Below are 27,846 nucleotides of genomic sequence, written 5' to 3' on the forward strand. Positions count from 1 at the left end.
ACAACTGGTCGATAGAATGACCACAATCTCTCTCCTCTCTCTCTCTCTCTCTCTCTCTCTCTCTCTCTCTCTCTCTCTCTCTCTCTCTCTCTCTCTCTCTCTCTCTCTCTCTCTCTCTCTCTCTCTCTCTCTCTCTCTCATGGTCCCTTGAAAGAACAAGGTTACACAAGCACCAGCATATAAACAAGGTTACTGGATCGGATAAAGACACAAAACAAAGTATGTGGTCAGGGACGAGTGTTCTTTATGGGTGAAATAAAATAAATAAAAAGATCCAAACAGAAACTCAATATCCATATTGTGTGATAGGAAAGTAGATATTTATTCTCTCTCTCTCCCTCTCTCTCTCTCCTCTCTCTCTCTCTCTCTCTCTCTCTCTCTCTCTCTCTCTCTCTCTCTCTCTATACTTCTGTCTCTCTCTCTCTCTCTCCCTTTCTCTCTCTCCCTTTATCTCTCCTTTTCTCTTGCTCTCTTTTCTCTCTCTCTCTCTCTCTCCCTCTCTCTCCCTCTCTCCGGCCTCAGACTGTGAAAAAGCAGTAAATATGTGTGCGAGAGGTAAAGCAATCAGTTAACCTTTGAAATCCTCTGGCAGCGAGATGTGCCGCTCCGCGCTCTGTTCTGTGGCAGGAGGAGAGGTTGGCCATCACTTCAGAGAGGAGATTCAATATCCATGAGCTTTTTCATTTTCACACTGATGAATAATTCAGGCTGACCTGCCCACCACTGAGAGAGAGAGAGGGAGAGAGAGAGAGAGAGAGAGGGGGGGAGATAGAGAGAGGGAGGGTGGAGAGAGAGGGGGGAGAGAGGGGGGAGAGAGGGGGAGGGAGAGAGAGACATAGAAGATTGACAGAGAAAGAGAGAGAAAAAGTGGGAATGACAGACGGAGGTTAGAGAGAGAGAGAGAGAGAGAGAGAGAGAGAGAGAGAAAGAAAGAGAGAGAAAGAGAGAGAGAGAAAAGAGAAGGGGTGGAGGTAGAGGATGTGGATGTAGCAGAGGTGGATGCAGCTATTGCAGTTCTCTCCAGCAACAGAACCAGCCTCCCTGCTCGGCTGGTGTGCAGAAAAACAATACCATGTACAACTCAAGACAGATAATTGGGGAGATTACATCAAAGTGATGCCATTATTTCAGCGCGGCGGTTGAGCAGCATACGTTGCAGCAGCGGCAGCTCTCCTGTAAACAAAACAGCCGCGGGCCAGAGAGCCCTGCTAGAATAAACATGACAACGCACTCTCCCAAAATAGCCACCGCTGCGTCCTTCTCACTAATCAAAACATGCCATATAAGCCTGCTATACATGAAGGCGCACAAGCAAATGCAAATTATGCGCGTGCACGCACGCACACACACACACACGTATACACCCACATGGGTAGTTTTATTCTATTCTATTCTAGAGAGAGTAAGTGAGTAAGTGAGTAAGTGAGTGATTGTGTGAGAGAGAAAGAGAGACATAGCGAGACAGTCTCTATGTGGCTAGTAGCTGTCAAAAGGCTATACCCATAATATGAGATTAGATTAAGCCTAGGCTACTATTTGTTCTATTCTATTCTAGAGTGAGTGAGTGAGTGAGTGAGTGAGTGAGTGAGTGAGTGAGTGAGTGAGTGAGTGTGAGTGAGTGAGTGAGTGAGTGAGTGTGAGTGAGTGAGTGAGTGAGTGAGTGAGTGTGAGTGAGTGAGTGAGTGAGTGTGAGTGAGTGAGTGAGTGAGTGAGTGAGTGAGTGAGTGTGAGTGAGTGAGTGAGTGAGTGAGTGAGTGAGTGAAGTGAGTGAGTGAGTGAGTGTGAGTGAGTGAGTGAGAGTGAGTGTGAGTGAGTGAGTGAGTGAGTGTGAGTGAGTGAGTGAGTGAGTGAGTGAGTGAGTGTGAGTGAGTGAGTGAGTGAGTGTGAGTGAGTGAGTGAGTCAGTGAGTGAGTGAGTGAGTGAGTGAGTGAGTGAGTGTGAGTGAGTGAGTGAGTGAGTGAGTGTGAGTGAGTGAGTGAGTGAGTGAGTGAGTGAGTGAGTGAGTGAGTGAGTGAGTGAGTGAGTGAGTGAGTGAGTGAGTGAGTGAGTGAGTGAGTGAGTGTGAGTGAGTGAGTGAGTGAGTGAGTGAGTGAGTGAGTGAGTGAGTGAGTGAGTGAGTGAGTGAGTGAGTGAGTGAGTGAGATAGAGACATAGAGAGACAGTCTGTGTGACTAGTAGCTGTCAAAAGCCTATACCCACAATATAAGATTAGATCAGGCCTAGGCTACTATTTGCAGAGGAAAGAGGTGGACACACCCACCACCCATGCATAGAAGGAAGGTATGTGACATAGAGCAGGTGAGGAGAGGGGGAGATTTAATGCCAAACCTTTATGTCTACAGCAAAGCTGATGTGGGGGAGAGGAGGAGCCATACGCTTTGTGTGTGTGTGTGTGTGTGTGTGTGTGTGTGTGTGTGTGTGTGTGTGTGTGTGTGTGTGTGTGTGTGTGTGTACTGGTAGGAGCAGGGCGCGAGTCAGAGAGAGTGACAGAGAGAGGGACAGAGCAGCAGAGTTTTTAGATTTTTATTTAATTTTTGGCCTTTCTGTATTTTTCACCCATCCCAATTTAGTCGTTATGCCAATTCCCTTCCTGGTCGTTGCGCGCATTGCCCCACTGTCGGCCTGGGGAGGGTGTAGAACTACCACATGCCTCCTCCCATACATGTGGAGTCGCCAGCCACTTCTTTTCCCCTGACAGCGAGGACTCTCACTGGGGGAACATAACGCGTGCGGAGGTTCACACTATCTCCCCCAGATCCCCTCCCTGGTGAACAGGCGCCCCGACCGACCAGTAGGAGTCGCAGTTTACAACCACCAGGAGGACACATAACCCGCCGGCTTCCCACCCGCTAACACTGCCAATTGTGTTAGTAGGGACGACTGACCAAGCCAGAGATACCGCGCTGACAGCTGGATTCGATCCCAGATTGTCTGCGGTGGTAGGCGAGTGCTTAGTCCGCTGCGCTAACCCGCCGCACCCAGAGCAGCAGAGTTTAACCACAGCACTCTATATTAATAAAGAAGACGAAAATGAAAGAAAACCTATACCCTTCGGTTAGCGAGGCTTATTCGCTACATCCCAACAGAGGACTCCAGAGTCATTACCCGGTTTCTTCTCAACACTAGAATGACCCGAACTACAAGAATGTCATTCCGACTGCTCATATAATTACTGGCATATCATTTCCAGAATAAAACATTTATTTTGATTTGTTATGATAGGATAGGTATAAGATATCAGGACTGTACAATTCTGATGCATTTCATAGTGTATTCATTCATTCAGAATAGCACAACCTGCTTAACGTAAAAGGAAAAGATTGATCAAGTGCTTAAAATGAACTGATTACGTAAAACAATTGTTATGAAATGTGAATTATTACCAACAACACTCCTACGCAGAGCTGCCTCAATGCCTGTATGTCACACGGCCTGAAAAACCGTTGTGGAACGCCGTTCAACTCTTAGCGTCTGGAGTGTTGGGTGACACAGTTCATCATTTATAATAGACTATCGTTTTACTCTCTCTCTCTCTCTCTCTCTCTCTCTCTCTCTCTCTCTCTCTCTCTCGTCTCTCCTTTTCTCTCTCCCTCTCTCTCCCTCTCTCTCCCTCTCTCTCCCTGCCTCCCTCTCCCTCCATCTCCCCCCCTCTATTCTTCATCAGCAGCCTACATACCAGCATCTCAACTGCTGCTGTGATGCGTGCAGTTTGTGTCACTGGCCTCTGCTCTACAGCTGGAGATGTGCTCTCTGCTCTACAGCTGAAGATGTGCTCTGCTCTACAGCTGAAGATGTGCTCTGCTCTACAGCTGGAGATGTGCTCTCACCTCTTGCTCTACAGCTGGAGATGTGCTCTCACCTCTTGCTCTACAGCTGGAGATGTGCTCTCACCTCTTGCTCTACAGCTGGAGATGTGCTCTCTGCTCTACAGCTGAAGATGTGCTCTGCTCTACAGCTGAAGATGTGCTCTGCTCTACAGCTGGAGATGTGCTCTCACCTCTTGCTCTACAGCTGGAGATGTGCTCTCTGCTCTACAGCTGAAGATGTGCTCTCTGCTCTACAGCTGAAGATGTGCTCTGCTCTACAGCTGGAGATGTGCTCTCACCTCTTGCTCTACAGCTGGAGATGTGCTCTCACCTCTTGCTCTACAGCTGAAGATGTGCTCTGCTCTACAGCTGGAGATGTGCTCTCACCTCTTGCTCTACAGCTGGAGATGTGCTTTCGCCTCTCGCTCTACAGCTGGAGATGTGCTCTCTGCTCTACAGCTGAAGATGTGCTCTGCTCTACAGCTGGAGATGTGCTCTCACCTCTCGCTCTACAGCTGAAGATGTGCTCTGCTCTACAGCTGGAGATGTGCTCTCACCTCTCGCTCTACAGCTGAAGATGTGCTCTCACCTCTTGCTCTACAGCTGAAGATGTGCTCTCACCTCTTGCTCTACAGCTGGAGATGTGCTCTCTGCTCTACAGCTGAAGATGTGCTCTCACCTCTTGCTCTACAGCTGGAGATGTGCTCTCGCCTCTCGCTCTACAGCTGGAGATGTGCTCTCGCCTCTCGCTCTACAGCTGGAGATGTGCTCTCGCCTCTCGCTCTACAGCTGGAGATGTGCTCTCTGCTCTACAGCTGAAGATGTGCTCTCACCTCTTGCTCTACAGCTGGAGATGTGCTCTCGCCTCTCGCTCTACAGCTGGAGATGTGCTCTCACCTCTCGCTCTACAGCTGGAGATGTGCTCTCTGCTCTACAGCTGGAGATGTGCTCTCGCCTCTCGCTCTACAGCTGGAGATGTGCTCTCACCTCTTGCTCTACAGCTGGAGATGTGCTCTCGCCTCTCGCTCTACAGCTGGAGATGTGCTCTCACCTCTCGCTCTACAGCTGGAGATGTGCTCTCGCCTCTCGCTCTACAGCTGGAGATGTGCTCTCGCCTCTCGCTCTACAGCTGGAGATGTGCTCTCGCCTCTTGCTCTACAGCTGGTGAGGCTGTTCTCCCTCATGACTGGTGCGTCAGCAGACCAGAGAAATTGATGCAGTGTGGATCTCTCCTGAAGAGTCAAAGTGAACGTCTCTCCGACATGATGCCAAGAGTTTTAGAAACATCCTATTCGTCAGAACGCTCTAAGCAGCGAGGTCTAGCAAGAAATATAAATTCCTCAAAAGGACTGCACTCTCTGTGGTGCTAAAAACGTTGTCTTGGATTTGCCAAATTTGTGTTTTGGTAAGTAAGCGCCCAATAACAGACGTTGTTTCTATGTTGTGTTGTGTTTCTGCTGCTTAGCCTTTTGGCCTATTTGACCTACGTAGCCTACTGTGCTTTAACACATTCCCGGCCAAGCACGGATATGTCCGTGTTTCGGATCCAACGGTAGAGGGCCAACCACGGACATGTCCGTGGCAAGGTTGTTTTGGCTTTTATTCCATTTTAACACTTTCACTGCCACACACGAGATATCTCGGGTTTCCGATAGTTATGTTGAAAGCCACTCACGAGATTTCTCGGATTTATTTTTTTTACCTACCCGAGTATACCCGAGCACCGCCGGAGATCATATGTGGAAAAAAGCGCCCCCTATCGTCTCCCAGATGACATAAGGGATTTTGGAATGGACTCAATGAAAATGGATGGGGGAAAAAATCCAGTACTCCACATTTTCCAGTCCACTGATCCAGCCGGGGTTACAGTTCATTCTGGAGCCTCTCAGCCCCGCGGAATCATGTGTACTACTGTATCACGTTGGATCCATACACTTATCGATTTTTTCGAATGGTGATCAGGAATTGGAATATACCAGTTGGATACCATCTGATGTCAGGTAAGGAATCTATGTTATCATGTTTGATGAAGATATAGGCTGTTTTGTGAAATGGGCTCTTTCGGTTTCACTGTAAAAGTCCAAGAGGAAATCAACACGGCGATTATCCGTGCGCGGCGCGAATGTGCTTGCGTGCACGTATAATATTGATCATCTAGCGTTTATTTGAAAACGATTCATAAATAGGCAGACGAATATCGATGTTCTGGAATATTCCAGTAAAAGACGATTATCACAGAATGGTAGAATGAACTGTTTTTTATTTCAAAACGGGTGCTTTTCAAAATGCTCTGAAACGGAAATGAAGCGATAAAAAACCAATCTGCCTTGACAGCACTGACTGGAAAAGTGTTCTTTGATAAGCGACGGGCAGATTAGACACATAGCCATAATTTAAAACATAGATTAGGCGATATTAACGTTAACATTGAAGTGGACCGTGGCATCAAGGGGGTAAAAAGGAAAACCCGGCGTGGCACTCAAAGTGTTAATAACCTACTCAATGTCACGAGCGGCACTGCAGATTTACCCTACTCTTGGAATTCGGAAAAGTGCATTACCGGCCAGATCCTCGTAGGGGCGCTGTCTCGATAATGCAGTGTTCCCTGTGGCAGAAAGGTGTTTTATTTTTTTTGATCTCGAATGGACTTTCCTGTTAGGGTGAATCTATGCGTGTAGCATGTAGCATGGAATACGTTTTGGGACGCGGAATTCAGTACGCAGTAAAGGAATATATCATCAGCCAATGGACATATGGATCTACCAGATGGTGATCGATAACTGGGAAATCCTTTTTGCAGTCCAACCGGCCACAGGTAAGATCTTTTTCACGTAAATTACACGCTGATCAGGCCTTGTTATCCAACCAGGCGATCAGCGAATGTGGCTACTGAGGCTAACGCCGTTATTGGTAATCAATAATCAGAAACGCATTTCATGCATTCATGGTGGAACATTATATCGATCATATGCATTTAGATTTTTAGCTCTAGCTTCTGTAGGGCCGAAACGCCATTCGATTTAACGTTATTAGCTTAGCAGCCTGTATCTAGTTTTGCAGGAAATATACCAGACCAATCCCATATAACGCTTATATTCAAGACGCTATAAAATGGGAACGTATTGATGAAAAAATTATTTCTTTAAGCCATTTTGAAGGGACGGTTTATAGTGTCAATTGACAATGAGAATGGACAGATAGCAATACTATAAAGTATAGATTTAGCTCTACAAACAGCCTCACGCACAATGAAATTATTATGATATGCTGGCCTTATAGAGTGAGATTAGACGGATCCAAATGGCCCCGAATGTGTTAAGTAGTTCTAAGGCTGAGATGATATGCCATTTGGAAGAATCGATCGGGACAAAATTATCGATAAATATAGATTTTTTTATTATTATTTTGCATATCGCTGCTGTCGGGACAAAACCTCATAACTCCATTTTTTTATATATTTTTTTTTTATATAAATCAACTCAGTAGATCATCCTCGATATGTGTGTGTGGGTTTTACAAAGTTTAAACAATGGGAAAGCATTAAACCGATCATCTGTCTAAACCTCCTAACTCTATTCACCCTCAAATCTGTGTTCGTTTTTTTCATCTGCTGAAAAGTTGGGTTTTTGGAGTTATGAGGTTTTGTCCCGACAGCAGCGATATGCAAAAATAAAATCAATACGTTTAAAATACTTTTCTCTTATAAAAAAATATATTTAACATTAGTTTGTGTGTGTGTGTCTCACGTGCACTCACTGTAGTTTTTGCGATGCTGTAGTTCAGGGATGACCAACTTGCGGCTCTTTCCCCGTCAATGTGCGGCTCTTCCATCCCATCTTTTTAAACTTTTTTTTTATGTCACTCATTCCATAAGGACGTAGAATAAACATTTAATTTTTTTTTAAATGGTCCATTTGCATGTTCTTGGTATCTGAATCTAGGGACATATACTCTAATTATATACATATACACTAATTTCATCTCTTTGCAAGTGCTTGAGGGCAAATCCCTCTATTTAGAAATTTTTTAACAACAAACAAACTCAGAAAAGGACTTTCTGTTCGATTGTCTTATGAGATGTGGGAGTTTTATATGGATATAACTGTATAATGTTTATGTTTTAATCTCTGAGAAGATTGAAGCATTTTGATTCCAGCTTCCAGTCAGAATTGATAAAAGTGGGCGATGATGGACACATAGACCTGGGCAGTCACGTGATTGTTTCAACACATCTGGTTCATATACTGTAGACCTGGGCAGCCAGTCACGTGAATGTTTTAACACATCTGGTTCATATAGACCTGGGCAGCCAGTCACATGATCGTTTTAAGACATGTCTGGTTCATATAGACCTGGGCAGTCACATGATCGTTTTAAGACATGTCTGGTTCATATAGACCTGGGCAGTGACGTGATCGTTTCAACACATCTGGTTCATATACTGTAGACCTGGGCAGCCACGTGATCGTTTTAAGACATGTCTGGTTCATATAGACCTGGGCAGTCACGTGATTGTTTCAACACATCTGGTTCATATACTGTAGACCTGGGCAGCCACATGATCGTTTTAAGACATGTCTGGTTCAATTGGTCTGACATTTGACGGGAGCAGAGTTGAGCATAATTACTGTGTACCTAATACAAAACTACATCTTTCCAGAAAAGGTTTAATTGCATTTGGCGACCAGTCTTGAACCGCACTGAGAGGACAACGTTACAAAGTCAAAATAGTCAAAACAACAGACATGATATTACTGACACTACGGATATATGATTGATTATATATGATAATATACTCATGATTACCTGACTTGTTTGGTTTAAAATGTTGTAGTTGTTATGTTTTTAACATTTTATTGATGTCTAAAATGAAAACTAATATTTGAACGCATCAAGCTGATGGAAGTTTGTGAGCAGTGTTATATATCTCATGTTTTAGCTGTTTACGAGGTAGAACAAACCTTATGAATGAATGAGAAAAATATAACATACAACAAGTCTTTGTGATAATAACCGGCCTCAACCCATTTTTTGATCTATAGAATTCTCTAGAAACACACACACACGCACGCGCACACACACACACACACACACACACACACACACACACACACACACACACACACACACACACACACACACACACGCACACGCACACACGCACACACACGCACACAATGTTTTCTTCCGGCCCACTAAGAGTTGTGTGTGGTGACCTTACAGGCTGTGGTGGGGGGACAGCGGGGGGGCAGCGTGTGACAGGGACATTTTGGGTTCAGGAAGGATGCTGCCGACCCTGGGCGAGGGTCAACTGTCACTCAACATACAGGACACAGTCATAACCAGGGGAGGGAGGGAGGGAGGGAGGGGAGGGGGAGTTGGGAGGGATTGTTCTTATCCACTTAAAGACCCTGTTCCGTCTCTCGGTTTGGCTCAGTTCACAGAGACTATTAACTCATGAATTGGAAAGATCCACCATGAGAGGGAGAAGAGATAGAGAGAGAGAGAGAGAGAGAGAGAGAGAGAGAGAGAGAGAGAGAGAGAGAGAGAGAGAGAGAGAGAGAGAGAGAGAGAGAGAGAGAGAGAGAGAGAGAAAGAGAGAGCGAGCGAGTGAGCGAGAGCGAGAGAGAGAGAGAGAGAGAGAGAGAGAGAGAGGGGGGGGGGGGGGGGCAACTGCATTTTTCTGACCATATTTCCCTCCGAGACACAAACAATACACAGGCTGAGCCAGGATGGAACCACAAGATAGTTCATGTAACATTTACCAGGATATCCACAAACTGAAGACACATGACAGGGAGGGCGGCTACGTGGTGCAGTGGGCAAGGCACTCACCATGAATACTGGAGACGCTGGGTTCGCCTGTTCGAGCCCAGCGCTCCACATTGCTTTCAGTTTAGCTGGTCGTCCGTACTAATACACATTGGCAGTATTAGGGGGTGGGAAACTGATGGGTGGGGATCGGGCGTTGTGGACAGCGACTCCTACAGGTCGGTTGGTGCGCCTGCGCAGTAGAATCAGGAAGCGATGGGGGCGGCGCCCCTCCAAAGCGCAGACCCCTGACGCTGAAAGATCGCGCTGCGCAGGTGAAAAGATGCGACTGCTGTTACCTCGAGTATCGGAGGGGACTTGTGCTATGTATGACTTAGTTCACATTGCAGCCGGCTTGTAGGAGGCAAGAAACAGCGTTCGAGACAGGGGAGGGTTGAATTGGATGATACGAAATTGGGATGGGAGAAAAATAGAAAATGGGAGAAAAAGTGGATGATAAAAAAAAGACACATGACAGGGGTTTTGGGGAGCATGGAGCGTTGCTGCTGAGGTCTGACCATATGTGAAACATGAGCACTTTACTGTCCAGAGCGCTGGACAGAACATATCATTATGATTATTCATGCACACCATGTACCAAGGAAGTGCACTTCTTCATCCCCACCGTCAATGAAGGTACTGTGTCATTTCAACAAGGAATTGTGAGCGGCAGGGCCATTGACCGGTGTGCGTGTCAACAATGGAGTTCAGTGGAGCAGCATGTTAAGTGATACGAGGTAACGACAGGACAACACAGTCACCAGTCAAACCACATACATAACACTAGGGCTGACCTTCAGAAAAAAAATTGGCATTCGAAGCTTCGGGGCTGAGATTTGATTTTAATTCAAAGCTTCGAGATTAAAAAAAATTATATATATATATATATTAGGGATGTCCGATATTATCGGCCGACCGATATTATCGGCCGATATCGGCAGTAAAATGTGATATCGGAAAATATCGGTATCGGTAAAAAAAAAAAAAAAAACAATAACAATAATATTTATTTATTTAATTTATAATAAAAAAATTTATTTAACCTTTATTTACCCAGGCAAGCAAGTAAGAACCAATTCTTATTTTATTTATTGTCAAAAGTATGCATGTTGGTTTAATTCAACAACAAGAGATATGTAATGTTAATTTTAACTTTTTTAATGATCATATTTTGCACAGATAATGCTTACATTTAGAAAGCCTTTTGAATGCATCCAGTGAAATTATTAGTTACCTGAAATTATTCAGTTTTTTTGGGGGGAAACCCTGCATATATCGGTATCGGTTGATATCGGTTGATATCGGTATCGGTATCGGAAATTAAGAGTTGGACAATATCGGAATATCGGTATCGGTAAAAAAGCCAATATCGAGCATCCCTAATATATATAAAAAATTATGTTGTGGGACTTGTACAGCACTCTGTTCAACTTTGTCAGTGCTGTAAAGTTTAAACCTTTTTAAATCTTAGACAAACAAAACACTTTGCTTTCATGACATATTGTAAGCCGTCATTTGAGGCTTTATAAAAGCAGCACAATGAACACAAATCTGTCAGTGCCGAGTCCGACCTCATCTTAAATAACAAACAGCATTGCTTGTTGTAGTTAACAAAGAGAGGCAGAGTTGATTTTGCAAAAAAAGAAAAAAATTGAATATATATATATATATTTTAATATATTCAAATTTTATTTTCCCATTAAAATCCCATGCCCATCAAACGAAGCTTCGAAGCTTCAAAGCTTCGAAGTATTTAAGACAGCCCTACATAACATACAGGCAATCCAGGTTCCTGTTGACTACGGTGAGCTAGCATTGCTCCCAGTCCATCTGTATGCTATGTGAGCATACTTACAAAGTTAACTACAAACGTTACCATGTTCCAGTCTGTTGACAGCAGAGATTATGTAAGTGGCAATACATGCAAACATCACGACAGGCTAATGAAAGTACAAAATGAGATGTTTAGAATTTTTGTTTGACAGTGACAGAAAAACACAGATGATTTGGATAGGAGTATAGAGCGGAGGTGATGTGTGAAAAGTGTGGTGTGGACACGCAGGGGACTGTGTTAAGTATGGCTGCCCCCCTTAACACTTTGGATGCCAGCCACGACATAACACGTGTTATCAGCCCGCCCCCTGAATGCCCACCACGACAATTAGCATGAATTTTAGCGATCTGAATTCATATTTCATCAACCGAGTCTACCGTTGGGAAACCAGCCCCATCAGGAGCTCAGATGTGAAAAAGCGCCCCCTATCGTCTCCCAGATGGTAATGCACCCTTTTGGAATGGACTCAATGAAAATGGATGAAAAAATATATATCCGGAATCCACATTTGACTTCTCATGCATGTAACCAGAGATGATCCCAGTCATTGTGGACCATCAGAACAGCGTGTAATATGTGTTTACAGTATGTAGCGTTGGATCAATAAAAGGATCGATTTTTGGAATGGCGATCAGGAATTGGAATAATCTTTTTGGATAACATCTGATCTCAGGTAAGGAATCTATTTGACCAGTCTTAGGATAATCAGACCCGTTTTCACGGAGATATAAGCTTTTCCCCTATGTGTGATGTGGCTGTTTGGCTGTGCGAGCGATCAGGAAATATATCAGATCAGATATCAAATCGCCTATATAGCGTGCATACATACACATATACTATCGATAATCTAGCGTTTATTTGAAAACGATTCATAAATAGGCAGAAAAATTTGAAGGTTTTTGTGTATTCTAGAATATTCTGTTTATTATCGAATATTTTTATTTTCCTTGAAAACGAGGGCTTTTCAAGATGCTATAAAACGGAAATGAACAGATAAAAAAACAATCTGCTTCGACAATGTTGACTGGAAAATTAGTCATTGATAAGCGACGGGCAGATTAGACACATAATTTAAAACATAGATTAGGCGATATTAACGCTAACATTGAAGTGGATGGTGGGCATTCAAGCACTAAATCGTGCGCCCCCTGTTGGCACTGAAAGAGTTAATGATGACGTCACTCAGTCATTTCTACCCCACAATGCAGAGCATTTAACAAATCCACTGTTGCTGCTTGAGCTAATATTAGCTACCAAAAAGTAGAGATAATCTAAGATATCAAATTATCCAGCCCTGATACAGCCCAACCTCACTGGGTGTATCTTTTCTATTTATTTATTTAACCAGGAAATCCCTTGAGATAAAAATATATTTTTCAAGGGAGACCTGACCAAGATAGCACACCATACAAAGTAAAAGAAAATTAATACAATTATAAATAGAGCATGTCAAAACAGACAAGGTACATCAGATATGTACATAATACAAGATCCATCTTACGAATAGCAATTGCACTCTTCAGTTACACAGTTTCTATCAGAGCTTTGAACTCTCCCAGGGAGACAAAGGCTGCACTGTGTTCTGAAGGCTATTCCATGACCAGGGCACAAATGAGGAGAAAGTAGGGATGTGAACGAGGCTAGTCGTCATTCTTTTTGTGTGCGTTTCTGATGTAGACCTATCGGCTTAAAACGCATTATATGTTTAACTCACCACAATATGTATCCTTAATGTAAGGTTATTTATCTTACCTTATTATCTTAAAGGGGAGATAAAGCATAGCGATAAACACATAGTCATAGCATCAAATTAGTATTTAGATAAACCACAGAAAAAAATCACGTTATAAAAATAAGGCGTTTCTAAGAAAAAACGATTTGTAATGTCCATTTATGAACATGTGCGGCGCCATTTTGTTGCTGACGTCACGGTGTTGGTTTGGTGTATACACTGTGGGTTAGCTGCATAGTAAACATGGACTGTCGGGTCAGTCAAATGTTGCCTACCAAACAACGGGACCGCGGTGGTTCTTTTTGTATTGCTCCTGGCTGTTCAAACAAATTTTACCGTGTGAAAGAGAGAGGAAAGTTGGTTAATTTTCCACAAACTACCAGTGAAAAAAACAGTGTTGTTGGCAGTTGGCTCAGGCTGGCTGCACTCAGGCGGCGCGATCAGCCTGTTGGACAGGGAATGAAGATCTCCAGCGAACACTTCATTGCCTCGGATTATGTTGTTGGGGGTGGGAGGTTTGTCCAGAAGACCACTGAAGCCTGATGCGGTTCCCTCGGTCTTCGACAGACAGACCGGCGCAGGCTCCCGGGAGCGATGGCTAGCTAGTTAGCACCAGCCGGGGAGCGGCGTTAGCTCCGGGGAGCAATGGCTAGCTAGTTAGCACCAGCCGGGGACTGGCGTTAGCTCCCGGGAGCGATGGCTAGCTAGTTAGCACCAGCCGGGGACCGGCGTTAGCTCCCGGGAGCGATGGCTAGCTAGTTAGCACCAGCCGGGGACCGGCGTCAGCTCCCGGGAACGATGGCTAGCTAGTTAGCACCAGCCGGGGACCGGCGTTAACTCCGGGGAGCGATGGCTAGCTAGTTAGCACCATCCGGGGACCGGCGTCAGCTCCCGGGAGCCTAGCTAGCCATCACTCCCGGGAGCTAACGCCGGTAATTAATAAATGATTCAATTATCAAACAATTCTTGACTTTTTATTTTAACTCATTCAATACATACAAGAATAATCTTTTACACCAGTTCACTGCATATTACTACTATGTATTGTTTTGTTCATCAAGCAAATTTACTTATAAACAGTTGTAACTCCAGTCCACTTGTTTTGTCTACCTAAATGTTTACCGTTTACTGTGAGCGATTTGTAGTGCCAAATTTCCCTCAGGATGAATAAAGTATTTCTATTCTATTCTATTCTATTACAAAATAACAATCCACACACACAGACAACTGGACTCAGAAAATCAAATACCAAATTGTGTAAATCAATGCACCCATCAAAATGATGACGAGGTCCGGCATTGCTGATTGGCCAAACTCACCGACTATGTTGATGTCCCCCTCAGCAGCAGGTAGTGTGTTTGGCTGCATGTGACGGAGCAGAGGCTCCCAGGGGACGACACACTGACAACAGGACATGGGGACCATGGGGACGACACACTGACAACAGGACATGGGGACCATGGGGACGACACACTGACAACAGGACATGGGGACGACACACTGACAACAGGACATGGGGACCATGGAGACATCACACTGACAACAGGACATGGGGACCATGGGGATGACACACTGACAACAGGACAACATACTGACAACAGGACATGGGGACCCCAAGTTTCCTCTATCTATCTCTTATCTCTCTAAAGAATATTACATATTATTATCATATGAGTGGTGGGGGGGGGGGGGGGGGGGTCGATACAGCAATACAGTATATTGTGAGATTTGTCATGCCAATATCATATGATCAATATAAAAAAAGGAAAAATGTAATGGTGGCTGGCTGTAATGTTGGCTTGACAATTGAACATTTTATCTTATTAGATAAAACAGATGATGTATATATCTTTTTATTGTAGATGGTAACAATGTTTCCGTTGGAGACATAATTAATAGATAATGATAATCAAATTGCGGTCAGCGTGTGTTAAAGAGGCACTATGTAATTTGTCAATGTATTAACAAATATTAGAATAGTATCGTATCGTGAGTTACTCGCATGGACCCCTACGGTATATTATGTCAGGGACCATAGTTTTCCTAAGGCCATTCAAACTGCTGTTGAAGTTGTGATGATGGGTAGAATGAGTTGAGTATATTGTTAAGGTTGACGGCTTATGTTACAGTACTTGTCCAGGAATAGGTAGAGGGATTAGAGCAGCCGGGGAAATCCTACTGACCATCTGTCCCCATAATGTTTTTGGTACCCATTGTGTGAGTGTGTAAACAGGTCAGTGTCCCCTGTAGTATAGAAATACAAGTACACACACACACCACACGCACGCACGCACACACACACACACACACACACACACACACACACACACACACACACACACACACACACACACACACACACACACACACACACACACACACACACACACACACACACACACACACACACACACACACACACACACACACACACACACACACACACACACACACACACACACACACACACACACACACACACACACACACACACACACACACACACACACACACACACACACACACACACACACACACACACACACACACACACACACACACACACACACACACACACACACACACACACACAAGGGCTGTGTGTAGTTGCCAGTAAAAACAAGGGAAACGTAGTTGCCGGTAAAACAATGGAAAAGTACTAAAAAAACAAGTATTTGAGTACTTGTACAGGAATGGAATGTGTAATTGAGAGAAAATGTTGATTTTGAATGAATGGATAATCCACGTTAACGTTATTTCCAGGAACAAAAGCATTAATTCCGAAAGTTACATTGTTGATGCTTGAAATGTCTGAGCTCCCACGTTAACATATGGTTTTATTTTTACTTGAATAGCAAACGTGAGGTAATCCATCAAGCGAGCTAGCTGGCTGCTGTCATTGCTAACAGCTAAGACTAGTGGAGCAGACTAGTGTATTTCCGGGAACAAAAGCATTCATTCTGAACGTTACATCACTGATGCTTGAAATGTGTGAGCTTAGTGAAACAACATGGCAAACGTACAAAACATTGCTACAATGTACAGTAACATCTCCAGTCTCTTTCTTCATCTTTCTCTTCTCCCAGCTGTTAACAGACTGCTATGCTACCTGGCTAGCTAGCGAGCTGTATCCGGCATGCCGTTCAGCGGTGTAACAGTTAATAGGGTCCCCTCTCAATACACTACACACTGTAGTTGCCGGTAAAAACAAGAGAAAATATATTTTTTGAGACAAAACGATATTCGCATAAACTATTTGATTTTTTTTTTTTTATATTTAAAGTTTTTATTTTTCACAAACAAGACAATACATACATGACAAGACAAGACAAAAAATTATAATAATAATAATAATAATAATAATAATAATAATAATAATAATAATAATAATAATAATAATAATAATAATAATAATAATAATAATAATAATAATAACAACAAAGGGTGAGGGGGGGGGGGGGTTGCAGAGCGTTACAAAGGTTCAGTACACAGTGATCTAATAAAGTTCAGGGGACCTTGAAGGCCATCGGGCCTATCACTCTCTTGAAGAGACTATTTGATTCTTTATAATTTAACACCTATTAGAATATTTGAAAATCGATGCCCATTCTTAACTCATTCACTGCCAACAACGATTCAACTCGTTATTGGCCGCCAATCACTGAACGCCAACAACGAATATACTCGTTATTTGGTCGTTATTTCTTTTATTCGATATTTCCATTCATTATCCATCCAGGGAGCCTGGTGTTATCATGCGGCAGAGTCTGAGATCACTAAAGTGCAATACCAGCCGATCCTACCAGGCAGCGGTATCCAGCACCATTTGAAACCTTGTGTATTGGGCTGTGCCACACGCTAAACGCTCCGGGCGCTCTTTTCTACTAACCTGAATCTAGGGCTTCACCCGATCGCATTGAATCGTTTTCGGGACCCCCGATTCATTATGCTGTGGTGGGTTGTGGGCCAAATGGACATACGATCTACCAGATGGCAATCAAATAATTGGAATATTCTTTTTAGAATCCCACCAGCCACAGGTAAGAGCAATTTAACGTCAATTTCAGCTTGATTGTGCCTTGTTTTCATAGCCATCGCCCTGTTGTACTAACGAATGCCGTTATTGACAATCAATTAATCAGAAGGAACATAATACCGATTATGCATTTAAGTTTTTTATTGTAGCGTGTGTAGGAACAAAATGGCAATGGATTTAGTATAATACACGTCGCAGGCTATTACTAGCCTCCCAGGAATTACCCTAGACCGCTCTAAAACCATACTTATATTCACCACGGTATAAAACGGGAATGTATGGATGGAATTATTTAAAATTTTTTCACATATTGAACGATAGATACTCGATGTCAAATGGGCCATAGTATTGCATCCATAGCTATACTATAGAATATAGTTATAGCCCTGCAAACAAGGTGACGGACTCCATTGGTTTAATGTGTGGCAGCGCATAGCCATATCCCGGAAACAGCGTGGCAGTAGGGCTGGACGGTATGGTCTAAAATTTATATCACAGTATAATTTGAAGCATAGACGGTAACGGTATATATCACGGCATATTAATTTATCTTAAAATGTCTATATAAATGCTTCTGAAGGGGTAAAACACTCGTATGGCAGCTATTACTGTACACTCTTGTATTACTAGGACATATTTCACCTAGTACAGAGGTATTTTAAGAACATTTATTGTGCAAAAATGCAATAGAAAAATGCAAAACCTTTTCTCAAGTTACTTCCATCTCTGAAAAACACTTTTTTCATGAAATACAATAAAATCAAGCGGCACAAAGTGAAAATAAAAACTACAGCAGGACAGGAGGTTTCTTTCCCTCAAACACAATAAAACTCCAACATAACTTAACTTCAGTGTACATGTTTGACAACGTAGAGAGAGAGAGCGAGAGAGCGGGATGTAATAGGTTTGAGTTTGAGGTTTGAGCGTCCTAAGTTGCCGTAGTTGATGATGTCACACCAGGATGTCATTGTCAACACAGAGTTGGAAACGGGAGCAGCCTGATAGATAAAGCGATATAAAGTTATCTTTGAACCTCTGTTGTCAAGCCTCGTCAGTATACCCCCCCCCTTTCCTCACTAATGGAACTGGTGCCGCGGAGTAGAACGTAAGCTTAGCGGCTAACGTTAGCCCGTTGCTGCTCTAAAGCAAGTCTCCTCTCAGCCTCCTTAGCCAAATTGAAATGCCAAAACTATAAGGCAAGGTCTGTGAGCAAGTGGACAAAAACTCAGTACAAATAAACACTATGCAACGACCACTGCAAACGTCGAGTGAATCGTCAAGTAACGTTAACGTCATTGCTACTGCTGTGACTAGCTGCTCTAGTCTACCGGTTACAAGGTATGAAGGTATAGTCAAAATCCATACCGTAGCACAAATTCATACCGTTTATACCGTATACCGTCCACCCCTACGTGGCAGTCAATGAGTTAACACATACACATACATACACATAAACACACACACGTATATGCTCACGCCCACACACACACACAGATGGTCAGTAGGATTTCCCCGGCTGCTCTAATCCCTCTACCTATTCCTGGACAGGTACTGTAACACAGGTACTGTAACATAAGCCGTCCAACCTAAACAATAGACTCACTCAACTCATTCTACCCATCATCACAACTTCAACAGCAGTTTGAATGGCCTTAGGAAAACTAAGTAAGTGCAAGTAACTCACGATACGATACTATTCTAATATTTGTTAATACATTGACAAATTACATAGTGCCTCTTTAACACACGCTGACCGCAACTTGATTATCATTATCTATTAATTATGTCTCCAACGGAAACATTGTTACCCATCTGCAATACCAAATATATATACATCATCTGTTTTATCTAATAAGATAACATTTTCTTTTAAAACTTTGACCAGTCACCTGGTTCTTTTTAGCGTTTATCGCTTTTTCTTCGCATTCATACTTGGTCAAGTTCGACCGACAGAAGCAGGCTGAAAGGGTTCAGATGGGGGGAAAGACACTCTGGGAAAGGCACGGCTGCCGTCCGGGATTCAAACGCGCTCAGCCCCAGATCCGCGCGAGCGCGGTTGTCCACGGCGCTGAAATAGCACTCGCGGTACGTGGTGAGCTACTGGAGCTCCCCAAGATAACATTTTCAATTGTCAAGCCAACATTACAGCCAGCCACCATTACATTTTTTCTTTTTTTTATATTGATCATATGATATGCATGCCAAATCTCACAATATACTGTATTGCTGTATCGACCCCCCCCCCCCCCCCCACCACTCATATTATAATAATATGTAATATTCTTTAGAGAGATAAGAGATAGATAGAGGGAAACTTGAGGTCCCCATGTCCTGTTGTCAGTGTGTTGTCCCCATGTCCTGTTGTCAGTGTGTCGTCCCCATGGTCCCCATGTCCTGTTGTCAGTGTGTTGTCCTGTTGTCAGTGTGTCGTCCCCATGGTCCCCATGTCCTGTTGTCAGTGTGTCGTCCCCATGGTCCCCATGTCCTGTTGTCAGTGTGTCGTCCCCATGGTCCCCATGTCCTGTTGTCAGTGTGTCGTCCCCATGGTCCCCATGTCCTGTTGTCAGTATGTTGTCCTGTTGTCAGTGTGTCGTCCCCATGGTCCCCATGTCCTGTTGTCAGTATGTTGTCCTGTTGTCAGTGTGTCGTCCCCATGGTCCCCATGTCCTGTTGTCAGTGTGTCGTCCCCATGGTCCCCATGTCCTGTTGTCAGTGTGTCATCCCCATGGTCCCCATGTCCTGTTGTCAGTGTGTCGTCCCCATGTCCTGTTGTCAGTGTGTCGTCCCCATGTCCTGTTGTCAGTGTGTCGTCCCCATGGTCCCCATGTCCTGTTGTCAGTGTGTCGTCCCCATGTCCTGTTGTCAGTGTGTCGTCCCCATGGTCCCCATGTCCTGTTGTCAGTGTGTCGTCCCCATGGTCCCCATGTCCTGTTGTCAGTGTGTCGTCCCCATGGTCCCCATGTCCTGTTGTCAGTGTGTCGTCCCCATGTCCTGTTGTCAGTGTGTCGTCCCCATGTCCTGTTGTCAGTGTGTCGTCCCCATGGTCCCCATGTCCTGTTGTCAGTGTGTCGTCCCCATGGTCCCCATGTCCTGTTGTCAGTGTGTCGTCCCCATGTCCTGTTGTCAGTGTGTCGTCCCCATGTCCTGTTGTCAGTGTGTCGTCCCCATGTCCTGTTGTCAGTGTGTCGTCCCCATGGTCCCCATGTCCTGTTGTCAGTGTGTCGTCCCCTGGGAGCCTCTGCTCCGTCACATGCAGCCAAACACACTACCTGCTGCTGAGGGGGTCATCAACATAGTCGTTGAGTTTGGCCAATCAGCAACGCCGGACCTCGTCATTATTTTCACCTAAAAGAAAGTTGTTTCTAAACCCTTTTCACCCTAACCTTGACTTTAGCAGAGACCCCTCAGATCCTACCCTAACCTAAAATAGAGATGAAAATATATTTATTTCATTTCTTGTGATCGTCGATTTAGAAGTTTTCCACAAACCAAGGCATGGAAAAAAAGATATGCCACTGGGTCATCCTGGGGTCATCCTGGGTGAGAAAGGGGGCATCGTACAGAAACTGCTCCCACACCATCTACAGGGTTCCCACAGACATTGCAAAATGAATTTCAAGGACTTTCAAGTACTTTTCTAAGCACAATTCTTCATTTTAAAAGGGCATTTAAAAGGATACAATTCACTTTTAAATTATGTTTTTTATAGAAAAAAAAAACAGATCCAATATTTACACTTTAAATTAAATATTTCTTGATTCAGAACAATGATCATGGATGAACAAAACTTTCAATGCGAATGGTGGATTTGAATTTCAAGGACTTTTTAAGCACCTTGTTAAAAAAGTTGCTGTTTTCAAGGAATTCCAGGCCTTCACTTTTTTCTTTTTTTTAATCAAGCACTTTAAGCACTTCAAGGACCTTGTGCGAACCATGCATCTATCACTAGCCACGTGGATGCACACACACATGAGCACGACAACAAGCCGCTACACACACAATGACACAATAACAATGACGCTTTGCCAATAATAGGATATTTGTCAGTGTAAGACAGACATGAATGTGCCCAGGACAGCAGAACAAAGCACTTGAACCAAGGACAAGCGAGATTAGGCTTCACCCTCGCCATGCCTTCCAGAACACAAGAGGCAGGGACAGATCCTATTGAGGGCCCCGTGGGGACCCTGCGCTTTCTGAAGGTTACAGAACTGCAGTGCCTTCACGCCAAAACATGGAATCTGCCCCGTTTCAAACAACCTCCCCCAAGATCAACTGACAGCGCATTGTCAGAGCAAGAGAGTGAGTGAGTGAGTGAGTGAGTGAGTGAGTGAGTGAGTGAGTGAGTGAGCGAGTGAGCGAGTGAGCGAGTGAGTGAGTGAGTGAGTGAGTGAGTGAGTGAGTGAGTGAGTGAGTGAGTGAGAGAGCGAGAGAGAGGACACACACACACACAACAGATTAACCGATCAACTCACAGGCTGTGACCAACATATCCCATAAGTCGTTGAGGAGCCTGTTGTCAGGTTCTGCTCCCCCCCCCCCCCGACAGCCAACCCACAGCCTCTTAAACCTCCAGCCCAGAAAAGCCCAGCTGAAGATGTTCCCCAGATCACTCGCACACACACACAGGATTACCTCCGCTAGAAGCCACGTGCGGCCATACGGCCCCATCCCAACTAGCTAATCCACAGAGCACGTACGACAGACACCAGCCAATCACGTCACTAGCTAGCTAGGCCACCTCGCGTGCGACGGTGAGTTAGATCCACCCACCTGAGTTGCTCTGTGCGACGACACCGACGGATAACTCCATGGCCAATGCGAGTGTTGGAGCGGCACGCTCTCCCTACATTGGGCAGGAGGGGAACTGTCGCAAAGTGAGTGAGCCCAGCTCGACCATTTAATGCCCTTATTAATGCTACTTACGGCTTTAGCCAACCAAGAGAGAGAGGGCCAAGGTAGGAGAGGAGCGCGCGGGCGGGGGGAGGCCCCTCCCACTCGCACCGAGCGCTAAGGTGCTGTGAACGCACCGCCTCTACCCCACTCACTCCTTTGAAAATAAATGGGAGAGTGTTAACTCTATGACAATGCTGATACCATGACAGCTTATGGGGGGGGGGGGGGCAAACACTTTGATGTAGGATGATGATGATGATGATAATAATAAGAAAAGACCAGTTTGTATTGTAAGAACTACTGATTTATTCAGTAGGTGTAAAAAAAAAAAAAAAAAGTATAACGTGTCAACTTCTCATCAATATGCATGTTTGAACATGAAACACTGTGTGTGTAATAAGAGAGGGCTCTGCACCGGGGCACCATGAGAGCCTCCGCACACAGACAAGAATTAGAGGCAGTCTCCTGAGATGTACATTGCTGTGTGTGTGTGTGTGAGAGAGAGAGAGAGAGAGAGAGAGAGAGAGAGAGAGAGAGAGAGAGAGAGAGAGAGAGAGAGAGAGAGAGAGAGAGAGAGAGAGAGAGAGAGAGAGAGAGAGAGAGAGAGAGAGAGAGAGAGAGAGAGAGAGAGAGAGAGAGAGAGAGAGAGAGAGAGAGAGGGGGGGGGGGGGGTGTTTCCACACAGTACCGCAGAAGCATCTGGTTATTCTCACTCAATTTTCGCAAACATCCCGACTGCAAATGGCTCCTCCGACAATAAAAACAAACAACAGCACTAAAAAGTAACTGGTAACACAACGTTAACGTGCGGCTCGGAGCGCCGAGTTCCCACTCCTTCTCTCTCCCTTCCTTAAACGTCAAGATTATCTTCCTCTGATTGCCCTGCCGAGAAAAAAAATAACCCGGGCGGCTGCCTAGCAACACACAATTATGGGAGTGTGTGCTTTTATTTTCCCCCCTCCCGTTCGGCAGCAGGGCTGCTGCCTATTATCAGATGGAATTACTGAAGCAACAAATGTCAGCCGCATGCAAATGAGTTTGTTTGCGCTAAAAGAATGTTTAACTTGAGGACGGGAAGAAGAAAAAAATAAATGGCTCCGCTTTGACGACCTTGGTGAGCAGAGTGGATTTGGCAAGGCAAGAGGGGGGGGGGGATGAGAGAAGAACACAAGGGCAGCCCCCCCCCCCCCCCCCTCCTCCAGCCTCGGCTCCTTGCCTCCCCACTTCTCTAACGCAGGGAAGAGGAGCAGCAGCAGAAGCAGGGGATCACTTGATGAAAGCCATTACCTCTCTATCACTAGTAGCAAACAGGCGCACAGAGCTATTAAGACGGGCAGATGGGGAGAGGCACAGCCGGGAGCAAGGTTAGAGGGCTTCATTCTGCCCTCTGCTCCTCAACGGAGAGATAAATCAACCTCGTTGGGAGAGGGAATCCGGCCGTCTGTTTACAACAATAAACTGAGATCATGTCTCGCTTGAGAATACACACTTTCCCTGGTAAAAACCAGAACAGCTCTGTTGACCTGGGATAATCCTGGTGAATTCCACACGCACACACATACCACACGCGCGCACACACACACACACACACACACACACACACACACACACACACACACACACACACACACACACACACACACACACACACACACACACACACACACACACACACACACACACACACACACACACACACACACACACACACACACACACACACACACACACACACACACACACACACACACACACACACACACACTTGCCGGCTCTGCATGGCCATGGAGAATTAATATACAGTATAATGAAAAGGTTGCATGACTTGCACCGCTACCTTTGACCGATATCCCCAGGGAGAACGTACAGCTAAGACACGCAGCTGGGTTTTGTGTTAGTGATTCACGGCATCATGCTTACATGGCTTGCCGCTCCATATCCACACAGATTGATTCATCTGTCATAACTTTAGTGGACATAACACAGCGCTTCGGACTCCCGCATGACATGCCTTCAACCTATACGGGGCTGCTCGATTATGGCAAAATAAAAATCATAATCACGATTATTTTCGGTCAATATTGAGATCACGATTATTTATCACGATTAGTCATTGGCATTGGAAACATCATGCATTTATTGAGCAAAAAATTTAAAATAAATAAACATGATTTGGCTCAGAAACATGACCATGGCTAAAAGTCAATCATCTTGTTTGCCAAAATTGTAATTGAAAATAAAATGTGATGAGTTGCCCCAGCCCTACTTCAACCGTGGAAACATAAAGGTTGTCCACGTTGAGCCAAAGCAGCACAGAGCAGGGGGACATTTACTTTCAATTAAGTCCTTTAATTTCAGCAGGTAGACAGAAAATGTCTTCTCCATGTGCTGCATGAAGTGGGACTGGCTTCAGGTTTGAGCGTAACCCTGCAGAATAATAAAAAGCCAGCTTCTAATAGTGCAGCTGGAATTTGAAACAGTCGGCAGGGAGTCTATAAAAAGCTGTTACCTACATCCAATTAGTGTAATTGGATTGGTGGCCATTAAGACCCTGATTAGAGACAGAGAACTGTGTAAAACCGAGAGTGACAGAGGGTTTCTGTCAGGAAAACAAATCTGTAAATACTACACACAAGCCAACCCTTTATGTATATATTATATCTAGTACCTCTGGCCTGTTCAAAACAATGACTTTAAACAAGATGCTCACCGATTAGTAAAGGCTGCGATGTGGCTAGTAAGAATGAGGCTATTCTCACAAATAATCTCTAAAAGCATTATGCTGAGGATAATCAAAAATGTTGCTTGTTTACAGATAGACAAACCCAACACATGTCAACTAGGAAAGAGCTAGATTATGATGGAACTCTTAACACTAACTATATTACTGTTCCTGTGGTTTCATAAAACATTATTATGTTGGACCAATATATAGAGTGGAAGAAAGTTGGGAACCGGTTGACCTCGATGTCTGATGAATTTATTAGTGAATGTTTCTACTGGGACCAAACAGACAGGGTCCCCTTGACCACACGGAACATATTGTTTGCATTGCTGTATCAATAGCCTCGCAATTTGAAAACAGACTTCCAAACGAAAAGCAGCTTACCTACTCAGACACATCGCACACACAAACACACATACATACATGCCAAACTAGTAACTAAATGTTAAACGTAAACTATTTGCACAAACCCCACTAAATCAAACCCTCCGTGTGCCTCTATTCTATATAAATAGCACATAAAACATTTCAGTAAGTACCGATACGTCACTGGTCGACATTGTGTAAAATTAAGGATCGTAGTCTAAACAGCTGAACACAAGTCAACGGTATCGACCAAAACAGAAACATCTAAAGTCCTAACGACTCGCCAGAAGCCACAGCCGAAGATGAGAGGAGAAGCTGTGTGGATGAGTGACGGGTAAAGAAAAGGGAGGATTACTTGTGTCAGCTGTGGTGGTCATAGTGGAGACGATGACAGGAGGACCGGTACGGCGTCCCACCGGCTTGTTGTTGAAGTTCTGCACCTGGAGATTAGAGCAGACGGTGGTGGGAGCCCCGACACACTCCGTACCAGCCGTGACCCCCTTCCTGAGCAGCTGGGGGCTGTGCATAGGGCTGGCCAGGGCCATCGGCGACATGGGGGGCAGGTTGGGGGCTCTCTTCATCAGCTCTATAGGGGAGTAGCTGCTGGAGAAGGTTTTGGGCGGCGCCCCAGGGGTGCCGAGGGGCGGCGGAGGCTGTTGCCCTATGGCGGACATGGCGAGGCCGGTGTGGGCGCTGTACATGGACAGAGGTCTCGGCTGAGTCACGGCATTGCTGTATCCTCCGGGGCTGATGGGAAGGGCCGTGGGCGCCAGGGACCGCGCTAAGGGGTACGTGGCGGTCTCCAGGAGGTGCTGGGAGGGGGCGCTGTTGGGTCTCCGGCCCATGAACTCTCCCATCCTGGGGGAGATCATCTGCATGGTGGTGGGGGGCTGCTGCATCAGAGTGGGGTCCATGGCCATGCCCTGGTGTGGCATGTACAGGTCGTGACGGTGGCTGAAGCTGTTGGAGCGGGCACGTGTGGTCAAGGCTGTCGCTCCCGACTTGCAGCTGACTGCTATGCGGGACAGGACACGTGCCTGGCCCAGGTTAGGGGCCACCGAGCGGACGTCATGGTCCTCCATCACCCCCAGCATGCCCAGGGAGTCAAAGCCTTGCTGGATCAGAAGGGTAATGGTGCTCTCGGACAAGCCCTCCGCGCGCAGGAAAGACAGGAAGCTAGGGTCCATCATCCTCTTGGGGTCAGTGGCGCTAGGGTGGGTAGAGGGCATGCCTACGTTCATGCCGGCAGTAGCAGCCATCATGGCTGAGCTGGGGTCATAGCTGGGGTCATAAGGCAGCCTCTGGGACGCCACGGCTCCGTAGCCTCGATGGAGAGATCCGTCCATTCCCAGAGAAGCCGGATCCAGCGCCGAGCTGGTGGCAGCTAGCAGGCGAGGGTCCAGCGGGAGGCTGTTGATGTTGTTGTACGCCGAGTGAGCGAAGAGAGAGGGCGGCGCCGCCGCGTAGAGAGGAGGAAGCGGGGGCTGGACCCCGTAGACGGCAGGAGAGGGAGAGCTGCCGCCAATGCGATGGACGTCTGGGATCATCTTGGATCCCAGAGAATCCCTGTACAAACGGCTCAGCTCAAGCGCAGAGGGGGGAGGGGGCGGCGGAGGAGGCGGGGGAGGAGGTGGAGGGGGAGGAGGCGCCGGGGCAGGTGTCGGAGCCGGGGCCGGGGGGGCGGCCCTCGCTTGTCCTTGATCCCAGGAAGGCCTCACCCCCCCGGCACTAGGCCCATAATGCGAGGCTGATCTGCTAAGCAGGTGGTGGTTGGCCCTATAAAAGCCCGGCTCTTCAGGTGGCCGGCCAGATAAGGACGCGTCAGCCTGATAGTAATCCTGTGGCGGCGCAGAGGCCCGGCCTGCCATCATCTGCCTGAGGTAGTGGCTGCTGCTCAGCTCGGGTACAGAATTCTTCCTCAGTAGCTGCTGCCCTGCTGGGCCAAGTCTGTCCGGGTGGAGCTGGCTGTAGATGGAGGAATTGAGCGGTGTGTACAGCTCCTGCTTCTCTGGGGGATACACCTGGGGGGGATACACCTGGGGGGGATACCCCTCGGGGGGATACACCTCAGGGGGATACACCTCAGGGGGCAGCTGGAACCACACGCCGCCGTCTCCCCCGCCCAGCACCACGGAATTCCTACGCCCCGAAATTGTGCCGCAGTAATCGCAACGGCTCGTTCCGCTGTCCTGTTGGCCTTCCGACCAACCCACGCTACACTGGCCCCGAGACCCAGCGAAACACGACTGCTTGCTCGAGTTTGGCATCATGAAGACAATATAAAGAGGACGGCGAGGACGGGGGAAAATGAAGCCGCGTGTCGTGTTTCAACATCTCCGGTTACACATCCCTCCATCAAAAGGGAGGAGTGGGGAGGAGAGGAAAAAAGGTGAAGCACGAGGCACCCTTTTACCTGATCTCCAGCCGGAGGGTTTTTTCCAGCCTCTCCCTTAAGGCTGTGCTATCATGTACCTGCCTGTTGCCAGCCTATATAAATTATTCAACCCTGGAAATATTAGAACTCAACAAAGAGACAAAAAGGACCTGACAAATACAAGGACACACACACATACACACGTATCCAAACCCCCAAAAACCCACCTTGTGAAGCCAGGTTATACTGCATTGTCCAAAGGCTCA

General features: G+C 45.8%; 1 protein-coding gene across 1 annotated transcript in view; it reads right to left on the reverse strand.

The window, feature by feature from the left end:
* Positions 1 to 27,473, reverse strand: part of LOC311235545 (uncharacterized protein) — a gene marked incomplete at both ends in the record, with an annotated part of 43,705 nt that extends 16,232 nt beyond the window's left edge. The window contains one exon of the mRNA XM_084323014.1: positions 25,623 to 27,473. Coding sequence (XP_084179140.1) covers positions 25,623 to 27,473 — 1,851 coding nt within the window. The remainder of the gene's footprint in view (positions 1 to 25,622) is intronic.
* Between the last annotated feature and the right edge of the window lie 373 nt (positions 27,474 to 27,846).

The sequence above is a fragment of the Notolepis coatsorum genome (assembly GCF_963971535.1).
Source record: "Notolepis coatsorum genome assembly, chromosome: 10".
Lineage (NCBI taxonomy): Eukaryota > Metazoa > Chordata > Actinopteri > Aulopiformes > Paralepididae > Notolepis > Notolepis coatsorum.